The following is an 18,791-nucleotide window of genomic DNA, read 5'->3' on the forward strand; positions in this document are numbered from 1 at the left end:
GGTCAGTTCTTGGAATTTTACTAGCCATCAATGGAATAGCTTATGTCATAGCTACAGTCTGGTCATCATGCAGTTAGCATTTTCCCTCTGGTGGCAGTTATAGTATTTACAAAACAGCTCAGGAATGTGCATCAGACACAGACAGATTCTGTGACTCTATTGTTCTAATCATTAACTGCTTCAGCCTGATCATCTATATCTCAGGGAGGCTTGGGAAATTTCAGCTTTCCTACAAGAGGCAGGGAACATGGAAGAATCACTGTTCTTGGGGGCAGGGTTTGGGGTTCTGCTTGCTTTCATACCTATATGTACCATTATCATGCATGTGTGTGGGGGGGAAGTCGCTTTAGTCCTGTCCAACTCTTTGTGACCACATAGACTGTAGCCCTCCAGGCTCCTCTGTGCATGGGATTCTCCAGGCAAAAGTATTGGAGTGGTTTTCCATGGCTTCCTCCAGGGGATTTCCTGACCCAAGGATCGAACTCACATCTCCTACACCTCCTGCATTGCAGGCCAATTTTTTTACCACTGAGCCACCAGGGAAGCTCCATTATAACGTATAACAAATATTAGGTGTAATGTTATACTTCAGCTCAGTTCAGTCGCTCAGTTGTGTCTGACTCTTTGTGACCCCATGGACTTCAGCACACCAGGCTTCCCCGTCCATCACCAACTTCCAGAGCTTGCTCAAACTCATGTCCATCGAATTGGTGATGTCATCCAACCATCTCATCCCTTGTCATCTCCTTCTCCTCCTGTCTTCAATCTTTCCCAGCATCAGGTTCTTTTCCAATGAATCAGTTCTTTGCATCAGGTGACCAAAGTATTGGAGTTTCAGCTTCAGCACCAGTCCTTCCAATGAATATGCAAGACTGCTGTCCTTTAGGATTGACTGGTTTGATCTTCTTGTTGTCCAAGGGACTCAAGAATCTTCTCCATCACCATGGTTTCAAAAGCATCAGTTCTTCAGTGCTCAGCTTTCTTTATAGTTCAACTCTCGCATTCATACATGACTACTGGAAAAACCATAGTTTTGACTAGAGGAAACTTCGTAGGCAAAGTAATGGCTCTGCTTTATAAGATGCTGTCTAGGTTTGTCATAGCTTTCCTTCCAAGGAGCAAGCGTCTTTTAATTTCTCATCTGTTACATTATATAATGTTATGTTATATATGTTGTGTATGTTATGTTATGTAATGTTATGGCATATAAAATAATGGCATTATTTGGTACACATAATAACATTTCACATAATGTATATCTGATATACAATATATATAATGTGGCTTACTTCACTCTATATAACTTGTGTATAATAAAACATAATATATAGTTATCTTATGTAAGCCTTACCAACAGTTACAGAAACATTAACAGTTACAGAAACTTTAAGCACTATGAACCACCTATCTTTGTAGCCACTTTTAATAGTCTTCTATTTTCATTCTTGCTAAATAAGCTTGTGAAATTGAGATTGTACCACCTTTAGCTGTTGTTATGCCATCATTTGAAATTACCTGAATGAAATTATTGAGGTAGATATTGCAATAACTGTTGTTCAGCCACTCGGTCATGTCCAATTCTTTGTGACCCCATGGACTACAGCATGCCAGGCTACCTTGTCCTCCACTATCTCCGGGAGTTCTGCCCAAACTCATGTTCAATAATGGTCACAATATAATGTCTGAAAAAATGCACAGCCTGAAAGTTGAGTATTATGCTTTATTCAGTGGGCTTTCTGAGAACCTCAAGCCTCGGAGATAGAGGATGAGCCAGGAGCTATAGAAGTTTCACAACAGAAACAAGATAGTTGGAATATCAAAGAATTACTATTAATTAAAGAAAAGCAGATATCTCAATTTAGTGAATTTAACACTTTTTATACAGATGGCAAGGTGCAAGAGTTGGGGCTTATTGAAATCACTCCTTTTACATGCACCTTAGCTCTCCAGGGCCAGTATCCTTCTCTTTCCCATCCTGAGTCCCCTTGGGTGCACTTTTGTGCATGGCTGCCGGGTGAGGGCTTGGCTGTGGATGGCTTATTAGCTCCCTCCTGAGTTCCCTCAGTCTCACAGTCGGGGGTGTTGGTAGTGGTTGATGGCTTGATTACCCTAGCATCTTTTGTTTGCTGATATGGTGGACATTTTTCCTCCATAATAATTAAACATATATACTATATAAAAATATATATATATATGTGTGTCTTTGAAAAAGACCTGGATGCTTGGACAGATTGAAAGCAAAAGGAGAAAGAGGAAACAGAGTATGAGATGGTTAGATAGAAATCACTGACTCAATGGACATGAATTTGATCAAACTCCACGGGTTAGTGAAGTACTGGGAAGCCTGACATGAAACAGTCCATGGGGTTGCAAAGAGTTGGACATGACTTAGCAACTGAACAGCATGGTGTTATAGCCATCAAAACAATCATACTTACTAATCTAACTCCCACAATTCATAGAAGTGTCCCTGGAGGTGCAGGCGCCAAGCTACAGGAATATCACCTTGATTCAGAATCGGACAAAGATGATGCTGACCTGGGATACAGTGCATGATTCTGGTGACTCAGGTAATGGCTGAGACAGTGGTAAGTCTTCACTGTGTGTCAAGATGCCCAAGGATATGACAAATGGAATATTGAAGTTTAAAGGGAAGTGTGGGCTATCGTGGGTCAAAAGGAAACAGTTCATCTGTAGAAGAGGTCCTTTTGGGTACTGCAAGATGTCACCCTTAGCCTTGTCCTGCAGGTCTTACTGTGGTAGGCCTCCTGTCCACTCCATGGATGTGCAGATTCCTGGCTGAAGCCCCTCTGGTCCTGGATGCTGAGGAACCGACAACTCTACATGAGACGCACAGGGGTTTGCTGCAGGAAACCTCTCACATCCTGCTTTCAGATGTCATATCTGCCTTTATCACCAACAAGGACACTGAGAACCTCAGGTTCCCAGTCACCTTTGTCTTCCAACATGTGAGTCCAGGTGGGATGGAGTGGTGGGTGTGGAACAGGCCTGAGTCCTGGGCCCAGCCTTGGGCTTCAGCGGGCTCTGCCATGGGTGCATAAACTCTTTAGGAAAGCCCTTCACAAGCCAGCTTTGGCTCAGCATTTCTGAGCAACAGAACCCTGAACAAACACCTACTTCCTCTTCCTGTTAACACAGTCAGTGACCCCTGGGCCAAGAGAGAAAGTGCACTGTGTTTATTGGGAGCATGGCCAGAATGGAAGTGGTCACTGGGACAACAGAGGCTGCTGGGTGACCAGCACCAGAGACAACAACACCACCTGCCAGTGCACCCACCTCAGCATCTTTGCCGTCCTCATGGCCCACTACAGTGTCCAGGTGAGAACCTCAGAGTGGCAACATTCAAGGGCTACTGCTGTATAACAAATTCCCACACACAGCAGCTTTAGAAACATAAGTTTATTATTATCTCATTGTTTCTTCAAGCTAGTAAATAGTCGGGATTCAGATGAGCTTTCTGTTCAGGTTCCTACAAGTCTTATAAACCTTTCCTCAGAAAATTGGGGTTGTCCCCTAACTCCCTCATTTCTGGCAGATTTCAGTTCCTAGTGTTAGTAGGACTGAGGTAGTGTTTTCTTTATCTCTGGCAGCAGAGAACCAGGCTCAGTTCCCATGGTTGCCTGCATTCCCTCTCATCAGTTGCTGTTGTTCAGTTGCTAAGTCATGTTCCCATGCCTTGCCATCCATACACTATAGCACAACAGGCTCCCCTGTCCTTCACTCTCTCCCATATTTTGCTCAGATTCATATCCACTGAGGCAGTGATGTCACCCAACCATCTCATTCTCTGCTGTCCCATTCTTCTTTCACCTTCATTCTTTCCCTGCAACAGGGTCTTCCCCAATGAGTGGACTCTGCACATCAGGGGCCAAAGTATTGGAGCTTCAGCATCAGTCCATCCAATGAATATTCAGGGTTGATTTCCTTTAGGACTGACTGGTTTGATCGCTTTGCTGTCCAAGGGACTCTCAAAGGTCTTCTACAGCACCACAATTCAAAAACATCAATTCTTCGGCACTCAGCCTTCTTTCTGGTCCTAGTTCCCTATGGGACCTCTCACAGTGCACCAGTGAATCTGTCTGGAGATCAGCAGGAGAAACTCCCTCATGACAGAACTCTCTCAAATTCTGAATTGTTTTCTCCAAGAAGAGCCTACCTCTTCTGAGGGCTCTTCTGGTTACAACAGGTCCAACCAGGCTAAACACTCTAAGTCAGTTGATGGAGGACTTGAATTTCACCTGCAACACTCTCTTCACAGCACCACCTGGGTTGGCTTTTGACTGAACATCTGGCAGAAGATGGGGATGAGGGTGTGGTTGCCAAATTAAAATTCTGTGTACCCCAGGGGTCTTTACAACAGGGTGATGAGGGGCTGCAGAAAATATGAATTTGATTCTACCATCATTGCCAAAATACAGTAGATTTCCTCCATCGGGGGTTCAGTTCTAATCTATAATCATTAGTTCCCTTCCAAGAATGGATATTTCAGTGGTGGGTGAGTGGCGTCCAAGGCAGGTGGTTAATACCTGGACAGAGAGCCTCAGGTACAGACTCTGTCACACACCACCACATGGTGGGGATGGACGGTGGTGCTCAGCATGAAGTTTCATGCCTCTGTGTACCTATTGTGGTAACTGGGAGGCTGAGTCATGCTCAGAGGCTTACAGGAAAATAAACCCTCATGAGTTCCAGAGCTTGTTCTTGACTAAAGAGTCTCCTGTCCCTCTGTCCTTCCAGGGACTGAATTAACCATTCAGATCCCATAAAATTCTAACATTCAGAACCTGGAGAAAGCTATCCACAAATATACCAACTCTATCTGGGTCTTCTCTTCCTGATTTTTCTATGTCTAAAAACAAAAATGGTGGAAGGGTCATTACTCAGAGCAGGAAAGTGTGACTGTGGCCTCCTCTCTGCTGGGTCCCAGGAGGAGGATCCCGCACTGACTGTGATCACCTACGTGGGGCTGAGCTTCTCTCTGCTGTGCCTCCTCCTGGCGGCCCTCACCTTCCTGCTGTGCAAAGCCATCCAGAACACCAGCACCTCGCTCCACCTGCAGCTCTCGCTCTGCCTCTTCCTGGCCCACCTGCTCTTCCTCACAGCCATCGACAGAACTGAGAACAAGGTTTGTATATGTTTCCAAAATACTCCTGCCCCAGGGGATTCTGAGTTCATGGAGCCACACTGCTTTGGACACTTTAATAAAAGGACTTGGATTCCAGGTAAGGTTAAGTTGGTAAGTAACCAGTTTCACATTGACTGCCACAACTAGAAGACAAACACTCTGTTGACAACCCCTTCATATACATCAAAATTCTCTCTAGTGGCAAGTTATAGAAGTGCTGGGACCATGCTCCACCCAGACAGTCCCTCCTGGTGACACCTTCCTCTGCCCCCAGGTGCTGTGCGCCATCATCGCAGGTGTCTTACACTATCTCTACCTGGCCTCTTTCACCTGGATGCTGCTGGTGGGCCTGCACCTCTTCCTCTCTGCACGCAACCTGACAGTGGTCAACTACTCCAGTATCAACAGGTTCATGAAGAAGATCATGTTCCCTGTGGGCTACGGAGTCCCAGCTGTGATTGTGGCCATTTCTGCAGCATCCAGGCCTTATCTTTATGGGACCCCCACCAGGTAAATTAAATTCCAACTGTTCTTATCTCTCCAGCACATTCATGTGTTGTAGAACAAATGTAGTATTTGATTATGACAGATCATAATATACAGACACTAAGTAATAATCCCTAGGTCATCTTTGGTGGAGGATAATAATTAAGGAGAATGCCTTCAGCTTCTGTTCATGAAATAAAACAGAGGAAATCAAAGGAAGTGCTTAGGGCATCATTTAGAAAAGTATAACCTGCTTTTTCATCCTAACTCTATAGGATGTTTCAATCTTTCATTTGTAATAGTAGAACTGATATAAATAATTAAAATAATAGACTTTATCATAACTTAGCATTTACAAGGTGTTTACTTTGTGCTAATGCATTTTTCTAACCATTTTAATGTATGGTAATTCAATTAATCCTCATATCAATACTATGAGGTAGACACTGTAATTCACCCCTATTTACAGATAAGAAAACTGAGGCACAAATAGTTTAAGTAAATGTGGAAATGTGCACAATTTAATTCAGTTTAGTAGGTAGCCAAGCTTAATTCATATTCAGAGTCAAGCTTCTTAGTTTACACTTTCATTTTCAGCTTTTAATACTAGACAATGTTTTTGCATTTTTATTGACATATACTACATATACTGTAGGGCTTCTATTGTGGCTCAGCTGGTAAAGAATCTGCCTGAGATGTGGGAGACCTGGGTTTGATCCCTGAGTTGGGAAGAAACCCTGGAGAAGGGAAAGGCTACCACTCCAGTATTCTGGCCAGGAGAATTCCATGGATTGAATAGTCCAGGGGGTCACAAAGAGTCAGACATGAGTGAGCAACTTTCACTCACTCACTGCAAAATTCACCCTTTAAAAGTGTATGAATCAGTGGTTTTTAGAATAGTCACAGAGTAGTGCAGCTATCATCACAGTCTAATATTACAACATTTTCAACTCCCCAAAGAAACCTCATACACAATAAAATTCACTTCTCATTCCTTCTACCCACTCCTCTGCCCCAACCCCTGACAAATGCTTATCTAGTTTCTGTCTCTATTGGATATTTCACATAAATGCAATTATGCATGTGGTCTTTCGTGGATGTTTTTACTTAGCCTGAAGTTTTCAAGGTTTATTCATGCCATAGTGTGTATCACGACCTCACTTTTTGTTGTTGTTTTTGTTGCTATCATTTTGCAAATAATATTCCATTATATGGATATGCCACATTTTGTTTATCCATCCATCAGCTGATAGACATTTAGATTATTTACCTTTTTGTAAAGCTATTATGAATGAGATCACTACAAACATATATGTACAAGTTTCATTTTTCCTAGTTATATATCTACTCTACAAGTAGAATCCTGGGGTCAAATGGAAGATCTGGTTAGCCTTCTGACAAACCACCACTTGTTTTCCAAAGCTTCTGGATCATTTTACATCCCAACTGGCAATATATGAGGGTTTCAGTTTCTCCATGTTATTATCAATAGTTATATCTTATGTTTAAAAATTTAGCTATCCTAATGAGAATGGAGTCAAATTTCACTGTGGTTTCAATTTGCAACTTCTCCAATGACTATTGATGTTGAGCATCTTTTCACCTGCTTATTGACCATTTGCCTATTTTCTTTAGAGAAACACATATTCAAATACTTTACCTTTTTTTGAAACTTTTTATTTTATTAATATTGGCATTGAAAATACCAGGTAATGCCTTTTCAGAAAAAATGGCATTGTATTATCATAAAGTCGTGACATGAAACCAACTTTCAAGGAAGAAATGTCTATAGGGTCAAGATGATACTACAAAGCAGAACAAAGCAGGATGTTACTGCAGTCAACAGGTAAAAAGTTAGTAACTTCTAGAATCCACTCCTTGTGCTCCTTAGAACTATGTACATATGTCTACACATATTTGAAGAAGATATCCATATATCCATCATCAACAGCAATATATTTTTGTATCTACCTTATGGGATACAGTCATCCATCTTAAGTGAAAATGATTTTCACTCTTCTCAGAATAAAAAGTCACATCCTCCCAAAGGGCATTATATTAATTACTGGCCTATATCAAGTATTTCATCATCTCTTTGGTTTATTTTTAAACTTAAATATAGTTGATTTACGATGTTGTGTTAATTTCTTCTGTACAACAGACTGATTCAGTTATATATGAACATATGCATATATATTCTTTCTAATATTCTTTTCAATTATGCATTTTTTTAAATTGGAGGATAATTGCTTTACAATGTTGTGTTGGTTATGCTGTAAAACAGTGTGAATCAGCCATAATCACATACATATATGCTGCCACCCCTCCTTGAGTCTCCCTGCCTTCCCCCATCCCACGCCTCCAGGCCATCACAGAGCACCAGGCTGGGCTCCCTGTGTTATTACAACAACTTCTTATCAGCTATTTGTTGTACACATGGTGGGGTATATATGTCGACGCTATTTTCTCAGTATCCCACCTTATTTTTCCCTCACTGTATCCACAATTCCATTCTCCACGTCTGCATCTCCATTCCTTCCCTGCAAATAATTCCATCAGTACTGTTTTTCTAGATTCCATATAACCACATTACTATATGATATTGGTTTTCTCTTTTTGACTTACTTCACTCTGGGTAACAGCCTCTAGGTTCATCCACCTCACTACAACTAATTCAAATTCATTCTTTTTTATAGCTGAGTAAGATTCCATTGTACAATATATCCCAACTTCTTTATCTATTCACCTGTCAGTGGATATCTAGGTTGCTTCCATGTCCTGGCTATTGTAAATAGCACTGCAGTGAACACTGGGGTACATGTGTCTTTTTAAATTATGGTTTTCTCAGGGTAATTGCACAGTAGTGAGATTGCTGGGTCATATGTTTGTTTTATTTCCTAGATTTTTAAGGAATCTCCATACTATTCTCCATAGTGTCTGTATCAATTTACATTCCCACCAACAGTGCAAGAAGGTTCCCTTTTCCCTACACCCTCTGCAGCATTTATTGTTTGTAGATTTTTGATGATGGCTACTCTGACCAGTGTGAGCTGATACCTCATTGTACTATTGATTTGCATTTCTCTAATAATGAGTGATGTTGAGCATCTTTTCATGTGCTTATCAGCAACCTGCTTTATCACAGGATACTGAATAGAGTTCTCTGTGCTACGCCACAGGGCCTTTTTGTTTATCCATTCCACATGTAATCACTTACATCTGCTAACCTGGACCTCCCACTGCATCCCTCCCCCAACCCCCTCCCCCTTGGCAACCACAAGTCTGGCCACTACGTCCACGAGTCTGTATCCACTTCATAGATAAGTGTATTTGTGTCATATTTTAGATTCCATAGATAAGTGATATCATATGGTATTTATCTTTCTCTGTCTGACTGACTTCTCTAGTGTGATAATTGCTAGTTGCAGCCATGTTGCTGCAAATGGCAGTTTCATTATATTTGTGGCAGAATAGTTTTCCACTGTGTATATGTACCACATCCTCTTAATCTGTGCCTCTCAGAGACATTTCCTTTTTTTTTCCCTCTGTATGTAGCATTCTTTCCTGTTTCTTTGTATGTTGCTTAGAAGTAGTGAAAGTCTCAGTCGTGTCCATCCCTTTGCAACCCCATGGACTATAGAACCCATAGAATTCTCCAGGCCAGAATACTGGGGTGGGTAGTGGTTCACTTCTCCAGGGGATCTCCCCAACCCAGGTATCGAACCCAGGTCCCCTACATTGCAAGCAGACTCTTTACCAGCTGAGCCACCAGAGATATTATAATTATTGTTTAAAATTAGCTGTTTTAATAATACCTTGTAACACTCCAGTTATCAGATCCCTCTGCCTTCCAAGGTTTCCTGTTTTAGTTTGCTGCTGTTTGTTTGATAGTTTAATGCCATTCCTAGACTAATTCTATGTATTGATAATTCCCTGCAGTGTGTGGCCTTTTAGTTCTAGTTTAGGTTCTTGTTTTTATTTTTAGTTCTAGGTGCCTATGAGCTTATATCTGGTTCAGTATAATCTAGTGGCCACCCAGTGTTTGATCATAAGATTTCCTTAAATGCCTTGCCTATATGTTTTGCACACTTCCACAAAGGCATCTGAGTGAAAAGTCACACCTTCAGACTTCAGGAAGATTCATTAACAATCTGGGCTTTCACTACCTGACTGCACAAGCCTCAAGGTCAGCCAGATGAGAGACTGTTGTCTTCTTTCTCAGGTCTTCACTGAGAATGGGCATATCCTTGTGAATCCACGGATTTCTGAGATTATTTCAGAGCTTTTCAAAATTCCCCACGTCCCTGATCTTCTCCAGTACTTCCTTCTAAATTCCCAGCTAGTTGGCTCCACCTGAGATCATATCTTTGGGAAACTGGAGATGTGACAGTAATTTGTATTGTTTTGTCCTAAATTGTATTGTCCTAAAGGTGGGCTTTTGTTATGTCCCTTACTAAGATGAGCTGTCACCCAAATCAAAAAGCCACCAAATTTGGAGACTAAAGAGTTCCCAGGGAGCCAAAATTGAAAAAAAAAAAATACATGTATCCCAATGTTCATTGCAGCACTATTTACAATAGCTAGAACATGGAAGCAGTCTAGATGTCCATCAACAGATGAATGGATAAAGAGCCTTTGTTACATACACACAGTGGAATATTACTCAGTCTTGATAAGGAATGTATTTGAGTCAGTGCTAGTGAGGTGGATGAACCTAGAACTTAGTATACAGACTGAAGTCAGAATGAGAAAACAAAAATCATATATTAACACATATACATGGAATCTAGAAAGATGGTACTGATGAACCTATTTTCAGGGCAGCAATGGCTTCCCAGAGTCTGCCTACCAATGAAGGAGACATGGGTTCTATCCCGGAATCAGAAAGATCCCCTGGAGAAGGAAACTGCAACCCCCTCCAGTATGCTTGATTTCTAAATCCCATGGACAGAGGAGCCTGGTGGGCTACAGTCCAGGGGAGCACAAACAGGCATGACTGAGTGACTAAACAGCAGCAGAGACACAGATATAGAGAACAGACTTATGGATGGTGTTGGGGGGAAGGAGGTGAGGGTGGAATGTATGCAGAGTGCAACATGGAAACCTATACATCACCATGCCAGGCGAGTGTATGCTCTTCGGTTTTGTCTCATCACAACAAAGATTTGGAGTGATGGACATTAAAGCCCTCGGCACGTCACAGCTGTTGGGTCTTGGACAGACCATTTTACAGCTCTTAGACAAATCAGTTACAGCTCTATTTTATTTAGAAGATAGCAGGAGAATCCCTCCTCCAAGCGTGAGGGCATGCCAACCCAAAGAGACTAAGAGAAGATAGTGGAGGAGTGCTCCAGCACGCTGGGCAGAGAAAGAGAGAGAGAGTGAAAGAGTGCATGCACGCGGGGGAATAGAAAGAGAGCGCGTAAGGCAAGAGAAAGAGTGCACACACACGGGACAGGGAGAGAGAGAAAGAGAAAGCGCACGCACGCGGTGGGGAGGGGAGAGAGAGAGTGAGAGCGAGAGCATGAGAGGACGCGGGGAAGAGAGAGAGCGAGAGCGAGAAAGAGTGCACGCACGCAGGGGGAAGGGTAAGGGGGGGAGAGACAGAAAGTGCTTTGACCCCTCCTTTTATACATTTTTTCCTCCCCCTGGGCCTGCCCTATGCAAGTTGGGCTTAGCCAGGAGTGCTGTTTGTTCTTCCTGAGTCCTCACTCCATTCCTCAAACCTTCCTTTGTTCTATTTTCATGGGCTCTTCCCTTCCTTGTCCTTTAGCCACTACCATTTTGGACATTTTCCCTATTCTAACTACCTAACATTCCCCCTTCAAGAGATGAGAGGCCCAATTCGTTGGGAATAGGGGCATCGAGGTATTTCTGGCTACTTCCTACCGAACTGGGATGGCGAGGGGTATTGGGTATCCCCCTCTCGCTAGGCTCAGGCCTCAGAGTCCTCAGTGGTGTCCACCTAACGGTGAGTGATATTTCTGATGGTCGGCTGTAGTTTTATATCTTTGTTGAACTGGCACCACATGTTGTAGCTTATTGACCTGAGCAGAGACAAAACAGGTTAGACAATTGATAATGCATGGAACAATCATAAGCAGCATCAGTATAGTGTAACAAGGACTAGTAGGGGCATTCCGTTCAGTTCAGTTCAGTCGCTCAGTCGTGTCCGACTCCTTGCAACCCCATGAATCACAGCATGCCAGGCCTCCCTGTCCATCACCAACTCCCGGAGTTTACACAAACTCATGTCCATTGAGTCGGTGATGCCATCCAGCCATCTCATCCTCTGCCGTCCCCGTCTCCTCCCGCCCCCAATCCCTCCCAGCATCAGGGTCTTTTCCAATGAGTCAACTCTTCACATGAGGTGGCCAAAGTATTGGAGTTTCAGCTTCAGAATCAGCCCTTCCAATGAATACTCAGGGTTGATTTCCTTTAGGACTCACTGGTTGGCTCTCCTTGCAGTCCAAGGGACTCTCAAGAGCCTTCTCCAACACCACAGTTCAAAAGCATCAATTTTTTGGTGCTCAGCTTTCTTCACAGCCCAACACTCACATCCACACATGACCACTAGAAAAACCATACCCTTGACCAGATGGACCTTTGTTGGCAAAGTAATGTCTCTGTTTTTTAATATGCTATCTAAGTTGGTCATAATTTTCCTTCCAAGGAGTAAGCGTCTTTTAATTTCATGGTTGCAGTCACCATCTGCAGTGATTTTAGAGCTCAAAAAAATAAAGTCTGACACTGTTTCCACTGTCTCCCCATCTATTTCCCGTGAGGTGATGGGACCAGATGCCATGATATTAGTTTTCTGAATGTTAAGCTTTAGGCCAACTTTTTCACTCTCCTCTTTCACTTTCATCAAGAGGCTTTTTAGTTCCTCTTCAGTTTCTGCCATAAGGGTGGTGTCATCTGCATATCTGAGGTTATTGATATTTCTCCCGGCAATCTTGATTCCAGCTTGTGCTTCTTCCAGCCCAGTGTTTCTCATGATGTACTCTGCATATACGTTAAATAAGCAGGGTGACAATATACAGCCTTGACGTACTCCTTTTCCTATTTGGAAACAGTCTGTTGTTCCATGTCCAGTTCTAACTGTTGCTTCCTGACCTGCATACAGGTTTCTCAAGAGGCAGGTCTGGTGATCTGGTATTCCCATCTCCTTCAGAATTTTCCACAGTTCATTGTGATCCACACAATCGAAGGCTTTGGCATAATCAATAAAGCAGAAATAGATGTTTTTCTAGAACTCTCTTGCTTTTTTGATGATCCAGCATATATTGGCAATTTGATCTCTGGTTCCTCTGCCTTTTCTAGAACCAGCTTGAACATCTGGAAGTTCTTGGTTCATGTATTAAGAAGAGGTAGGAAAAAAAAAAAAAAAAAAGAGGTAGGGGCATTAGCCAATTCTAAATTCCCATCACCAGGATGGCTCAAGTCCCTCCTTCTTCAGGGATCAGTAGATTTATCTCCTGCCTATTTTGGAGTACAATCTCTACCAAGCTGTGTTGGCTCTTTAGAGATATCCTGAGAAATCTTGTCCCCAGAAACCAGAATTTGGGGGTGTTCATTAGAATAGCACTCATTTGTAGTTCTGAATAGGTATCTGAGATCTTCCAGGGGCTCACAGGCATATTCAGTGTCCTCTTCTGTTTTCTTCCATGGCTTGACTCGTGAGTACTGAATTCAGGAGTCATGTCCTGGTACCTTGGCTGCCGACTCTTCTTTTTCCATCTAAGACAAAGCTGCTTCCATCAGTGTACCAGATTTCCTCAGGATTGGTCAGAGGATCTTCCGACACTCCCTCTCGGGGATTTGTCCAGTGGTCCAAGGTTTCTAGATAAGAGTGAAAAGGGAGAGAGCCCTCAGGGGTAGGCAGGAGGGTGGCTGGGTTAAGAACCTCACAAAGGGATATAGTGAGGCCTGGATTTTCCATCAGTATTACTTGATATCTGAGGATTCTTTGATCAGACATCCATAAGTGGCCTTTCCCATTTAGGAGTTGTTTTACTCGGTGGCTGGTAAAAATAGTTTGGCCCCAAAGGAGAGTTTTAAAGCATCTTCTATCATGATTGCAATAGCTGCAAGATTTCGAAGGCAGGGGGGCTAGCCTTGGGCAGTTGGATCGAGTCTCTTGGATAAGTAAGCTACAGGCTGGGGCTCAGATCCTAACCTTTGAGGTAACACTCCCAAGGCTATTCCCTCTCTTTCATGGACATAAAGTTGGAATGTTTTTCTGGGCCTGGCAACCTCAAGGCAGGTGCCTGAGTTAAGGCCTGTTTTAGTGTAGCCTCTGCCTTCTTCTGAGGAGTTCCCCACATCAGTGGGATTGAATCATCCCGTCCCTGTAAGCTTTCATATAAGGGCTGGGCAATTAGACCATAGTTGGGTATCCAGATTCTACAGTACCCAGTTGGCCCCAGGAAAACTCACAATTGTTTTCAAGTCATGGGGGAGGGCAACTGGAGGATTCCTTGTACCCGATCAGAGGACAGCCTCCTGCACCCATGTGTAATCTGAACTCCCAGGTAAGTGACATTTGTCTTGACCATTTATTTATGCCTTAGCATGGGAGACTTTATATCCCCTTTCTGCCAAAAAGTTTAGAACCTGAATTGTATGTTTTTAGGCATTTTCCTCATCTGGAGAGCAGATTAGTAGGTCATCTACATATTGTAATATTTTCCCATTAGGTCCCAGGTCCAGATCTAGGAGATCCCAGCTAAGGGCCTGTCCAAGCAAGTGGAGGCTATCTCTGAACCCCTGAGGTAATACTGTCCAAGTCATCTGTTGGTGTTTTACTCCTGGGGCCTCCTACTCAAAGGCAAAAAGATATTGGGATTCTTTAGCAAGTGGTATGCAAAAAAAAAAAAAAAAAATGCATCTTTGAGATCCAAGACTGTAAACCACTTGGCACTGGGTGGGATTTCTCCCAAGATTACATAGGGATTGGGTACTGTGGGATGGCTTCATTTATGATCCAAAGATCTTGAACCATTCACCAGGCTCCGTCCTTTTTCTTTACTGAGAGGACTGGGGTGTTACATGGTGAACTGGTGGGGACCAATAACCCACAAGCAAGGAATTTATTTATTAAAGGCTGCAGTCTCTCCCGAGCCTCTCTTTTGAAGGGATATTTTTTCCGGTTAGGAAACCGAGTGGGATCTCAGAGGACAATGACAACCGGTTCAGCTTGGTGGGCTCGTCCTGGAATTCCCTGGTCCCACACCTAGGGGTTAATTTTGTCCTCCCATAGTTTTTGGTCCCTCTCTGCTGGAGAAGGTGTAATGGGTTCTTCAGTAGCAAACAGAAGCTATAGGGCCCTAGGGGCTGAAAAGCTTCCCATCACAAGGGTGGTCCCCAGTTTAGTGAGTATATCTCTTCCCAATAAGGGAGTAGGACACTCAGGGACCACCAGAATCTGAGGGGAAAATATTCGTCCAACCCAGCAACCAAGAAGTGCTTGGGTGAATATTTTAGTAGCTGCTTTTCCTGTAGCACCCAAATTGGTACAGGTTTAGGAGGAGAAGGCTCTGGAGTAGGAGATCAAGACAGAGTAGGTAGCCCCTGTGTCAACCAAGAAATTCTTGGACCTACCTGCCACATCCAGTTGCACCCTTGGCTCCAGCCCAGTGGTGGTTATCTGTGACAGGTGAGCTGGCTGGAGCATGCCACTTCAGTCCTGTTGAAACATCCTGAGGGAAGGCTTGACTCTTGACCTTGAGGCTCTTGGGTCCCCAGGGCAGGCCCGATGTCCCAGTTGATGGCATTTGTAGCAAGCCATTTTAGGAGATTTGTCACGGTTTGGACGATCATTGGCCCAATGCCCCGCCTGTCTACAGATTAGGCATTTGCCTCTTGCCTTGTCCTTCAAGGACTCAGGGTGTGCCATAGGGCTTCCCTGGAGGGCAGCCAGCATCTGGGCATGTCTTGCCTCTTTCCTTCTCTTCCTCTCCTGGGCCTTGGCCTCCCTCTCCTATTCTGTTATAAAAGGTATTGGGGGCTGTCTGGATCATCTCATCTAAAGAGGCAGCAGGGTCCTGCTGCTGTAGCTGTTATAACTTAATTCTGATATCTGATGCACATTGGGACAGGAATTTGTCCTTTAAAATCACCTGTCCTTCATAAGAGTCTAAGTCCAGATTGGTAAACTTTTGGAGGGTTTCTTTTAGCCTTTCCAGAAAGGCAATGGGGGTCTCGTTGGACTCCTGAGTTATTGCTGAGACTGGGCACAGTCCCACAAGTAATAGGCTTCCTTCTGTTTCCATGGGTGGACTTCCTTAGGGGTGAGTCTTTCTGAAGCTTATCCTATCCAGAACTGTTGCAACCTGAGAGCCAGGCATCCCCGGGTCAGGGTGCAGATCCCCAGGCAGGCTGAGGCATGACAGCCTCCTAGAGATTGAATCCCCAGGCAGGTCAAGGCATGACGGCCTGCCAAGAATTGGGCCCCTGGGCTGGTCGAGGCATGATGACCTCCTGGGACCCGTGGGACTGGCAGATCCCAGAGCAGGTTGAGGTGTGACAACCTTTCGAGGACCAGATCCTTAGGCAGGGCAAGGCAGGTTGACCTCCTGGGGCCCCTGGACTGGAGTTGAGTGTCCCCAAGATCTCCAGTGTGACCAGTGCTGGTTAGGATTAAGGGGTTGTAATCTTAACTCATTGCTGGTTTGCCCACCATGGATGGGAATAGACATCATGATGTAAGCTTATCCTACCTAGTACTGTTGCAACCTGAGAGCCAGGTGTCCCCGGGTCAGGGTGCAGATCCCCAGGCAGGCTGAGGCATGACAGTCTCCTAGAGATCGAATCCCCAGGCAGGTGGAGGCATGACAACTTCCTGGGACCCCTGGGACTGGTGGATGCCCGAGCAGGTTGAGGCATGACAACCTTTCAAGGACCAGATCCCTAAGCAGGTTGACCTCCTGGGACCCGGGGACTGGAGTTTTGGCATCCCCAAGTTCTCCAGCGTGACCAGTGCTGTGTAGGATTAAGGGGTTGGATATTATACAGTATTTCACTCCCAAGGCCAGCTATTTTCTGGTTGCCCCTCCAGAATATTGTAGAGGCAACATTGTGGGCCCAGATGGGGCTGAGGAAAGGAGCATGAAACAGGAGGGAAGGAGGCAGACCACAACTTTTGAAAGAATGACATAGCACAAGGGCATAACGTAAACCAATTAAAATCAATTGGGTCCAAGATGACAAGTCAAATTCAAGTAATCCCCAATCTATAAGCCAACAGACACACCCAGAGGTGGCAGAACAGCTCTAAGGCACTGTCAAAAGAAGGAGGAGTGGGTGGTTCCCCAATGGTTTGGGTGATCCTCCCACTCATTAGCATATGAATTCACCCTGCTAGCAAAACCTAGCCAGGCCAAATTCCATGGCCCGAGCCTTTGCCCTCAGCAGTGGCCTACACCCTGAAGAGTAGAAGCGCTTCTCTCTGAATCCTAACAAATCCACCTCTTACTTATCACTTTGTCTCTCAATGAATTATTGTAATGAGATATCAGAGCCTGAGCTTCATTAGGTCCTAAAGCCAGGCATCCCGGGTTTTGGCCGGGCTCGAGTCCTGGGAGGGAGAGCTGAAGGACAGAAGGGAAAAGCAGTAGGGAAAACGTACCAGGAATCCCCTTCATAACCTGCCGGAAAAACCTGCTAAATTCCTGACCTGTGCTCAGTTTTCATTGGTATGATTCTTGGCACAGAGAAGAGTAAGAACAGAAGAACCCCCACCAGCTTGGGTAACAGCTATTGGGGCCCAGCAGATAGTGCCCTTGGGACATACCAAAGAGTAGCCTCTCTAGAGTCCCTCAATTGCGCCCACTGCCGCCCGCCTGTTCCCAGAGGTTCAAGGAAACAAGAAATGAGAGATTGCAAAGGAATTAAGATTTCGTTAGGCAAATGTCCCTCCAGCCATAGGAGCGAGGACCTCCTACCTTAACTGAAGGTCTTCTGGAATCTGAGACTGAGCCGCATGAGCTTTCTGCTGAGTTCATTTTCCACTGTCCCAGTTTCCAGCAGGATGGGCCTCTTGTCAGTTCCCTTGCTCTGGGTTTTCTTCGCGTTCCGCTTCAACCACAGGAGCTTTCTCTGAGTTGGGCTCCTGCTGTATGTGGCCTTCTCCTTGCAGGGGCCGCGCCGAGGTTGTTTCAGCCAGGTTAAACCTGAGTCATGGCACCATAAATGTCAGGTGAGTGTATGCTTCTTGGTTCTGTCTCGTCACAACACAGATTTGGAGTGACAGACATTAAAACCCTCGGCGCATCGCAGCTGTTGGGTCTTGGACAGACCGTGTTATAGCTCTTAGACATATCAGTGTTACAGCTCTATTTTATTTAGAAGATAGGAGGAGAATCCATCCTCAAAGCATGAGGCCATGCCAACCCAAAGATGTGAAGAGAAGAGAGAGGAGGAGCACTCCAGCGTGCTGGGGAGAGAGAGAGAAAGAGTGCACGCATGTGGGGGGGGTGGGGAGGGGGAGAGCACTAGAGCAAGAGAAAGAGTGCAAGCACGCGGGAGAAGGGGAGGGGTAGGGGAAAGAGAGAAAACGCTTTGGCCCCTCCTTTTATATGTTTTTTCCTCCCCCTAGGCCTGCCCTGTGCAAATTGGGCTTATCCAGGAGTGCTGTTTGTTCTATCTGAGGTCTTCACTCTGGTCCTGGGACATTCCTTTGACCTTCCTTTCTTCTACTTTCACAGGCTTTTCCCTTCCTTGTCCTTTAGCCACCACCATTTTGGACTCCTTTTCCCTATTCTAACTCCTAATAATTGTAGGTAAAATAGATACTCAGTGGGAATTTGCTGTGTTTCAGGGATCTCAAATTGGGGCTCTGTAACAACCTAGAGGGGTGGGGTGGGGTTGGAGAGAGGTTCAACAGGGAAGGGTCATAGGTATACCTATGCCTGTGTCGACTACAAATTGGCACTTACCAAGAACATTGCTAATGACTGAACAACAAAGGCATTTGCCATCTGCCTCTATGGTAATGGAACCCCATGCTGCTATAGCTGTTGAACTTCAACAATTACTGAGGGAGTTTAGGGTGGGGTGAGGCACTCTGTGCTCCAGGGAATCTGGTGGGACAGGTCTTTAGATAGTTGGATGTTTTTAGGAACAGATTTTATGATCTCAATCCTTGCATCTCCTCATT

The 18,791-nt window shown here is 44.5% G+C and overlaps 1 protein-coding gene across 1 annotated transcript in view; it reads left to right on the top strand.

Annotated features, from left to right (window-relative positions):
• ADGRE2 (adhesion G protein-coupled receptor E2) overlaps positions 1–18,791 on the top strand; it is a 75,017-nt gene that overhangs the window by 33,061 nt on the left and 23,165 nt on the right. The window contains exons 9-13 of the mRNA XM_043467103.1: positions 2,463–2,570; positions 2,749–2,969; positions 3,160–3,339; positions 4,949–5,146; positions 5,421–5,656. Of these exons, the coding sequence (XP_043323038.1) occupies positions 2,463–2,570; positions 2,749–2,969; positions 3,160–3,339; positions 4,949–5,146; positions 5,421–5,656 (943 nt within the window). The remainder of the gene's footprint in view (positions 1–2,462; positions 2,571–2,748; positions 2,970–3,159; positions 3,340–4,948; positions 5,147–5,420; positions 5,657–18,791) is intronic.

This window comes from Cervus canadensis, chromosome 4 (genome assembly GCF_019320065.1).
Source record: "Cervus canadensis isolate Bull #8, Minnesota chromosome 4, ASM1932006v1, whole genome shotgun sequence".
Classification (NCBI taxonomy): domain Eukaryota; kingdom Metazoa; phylum Chordata; class Mammalia; order Artiodactyla; family Cervidae; genus Cervus; species Cervus canadensis.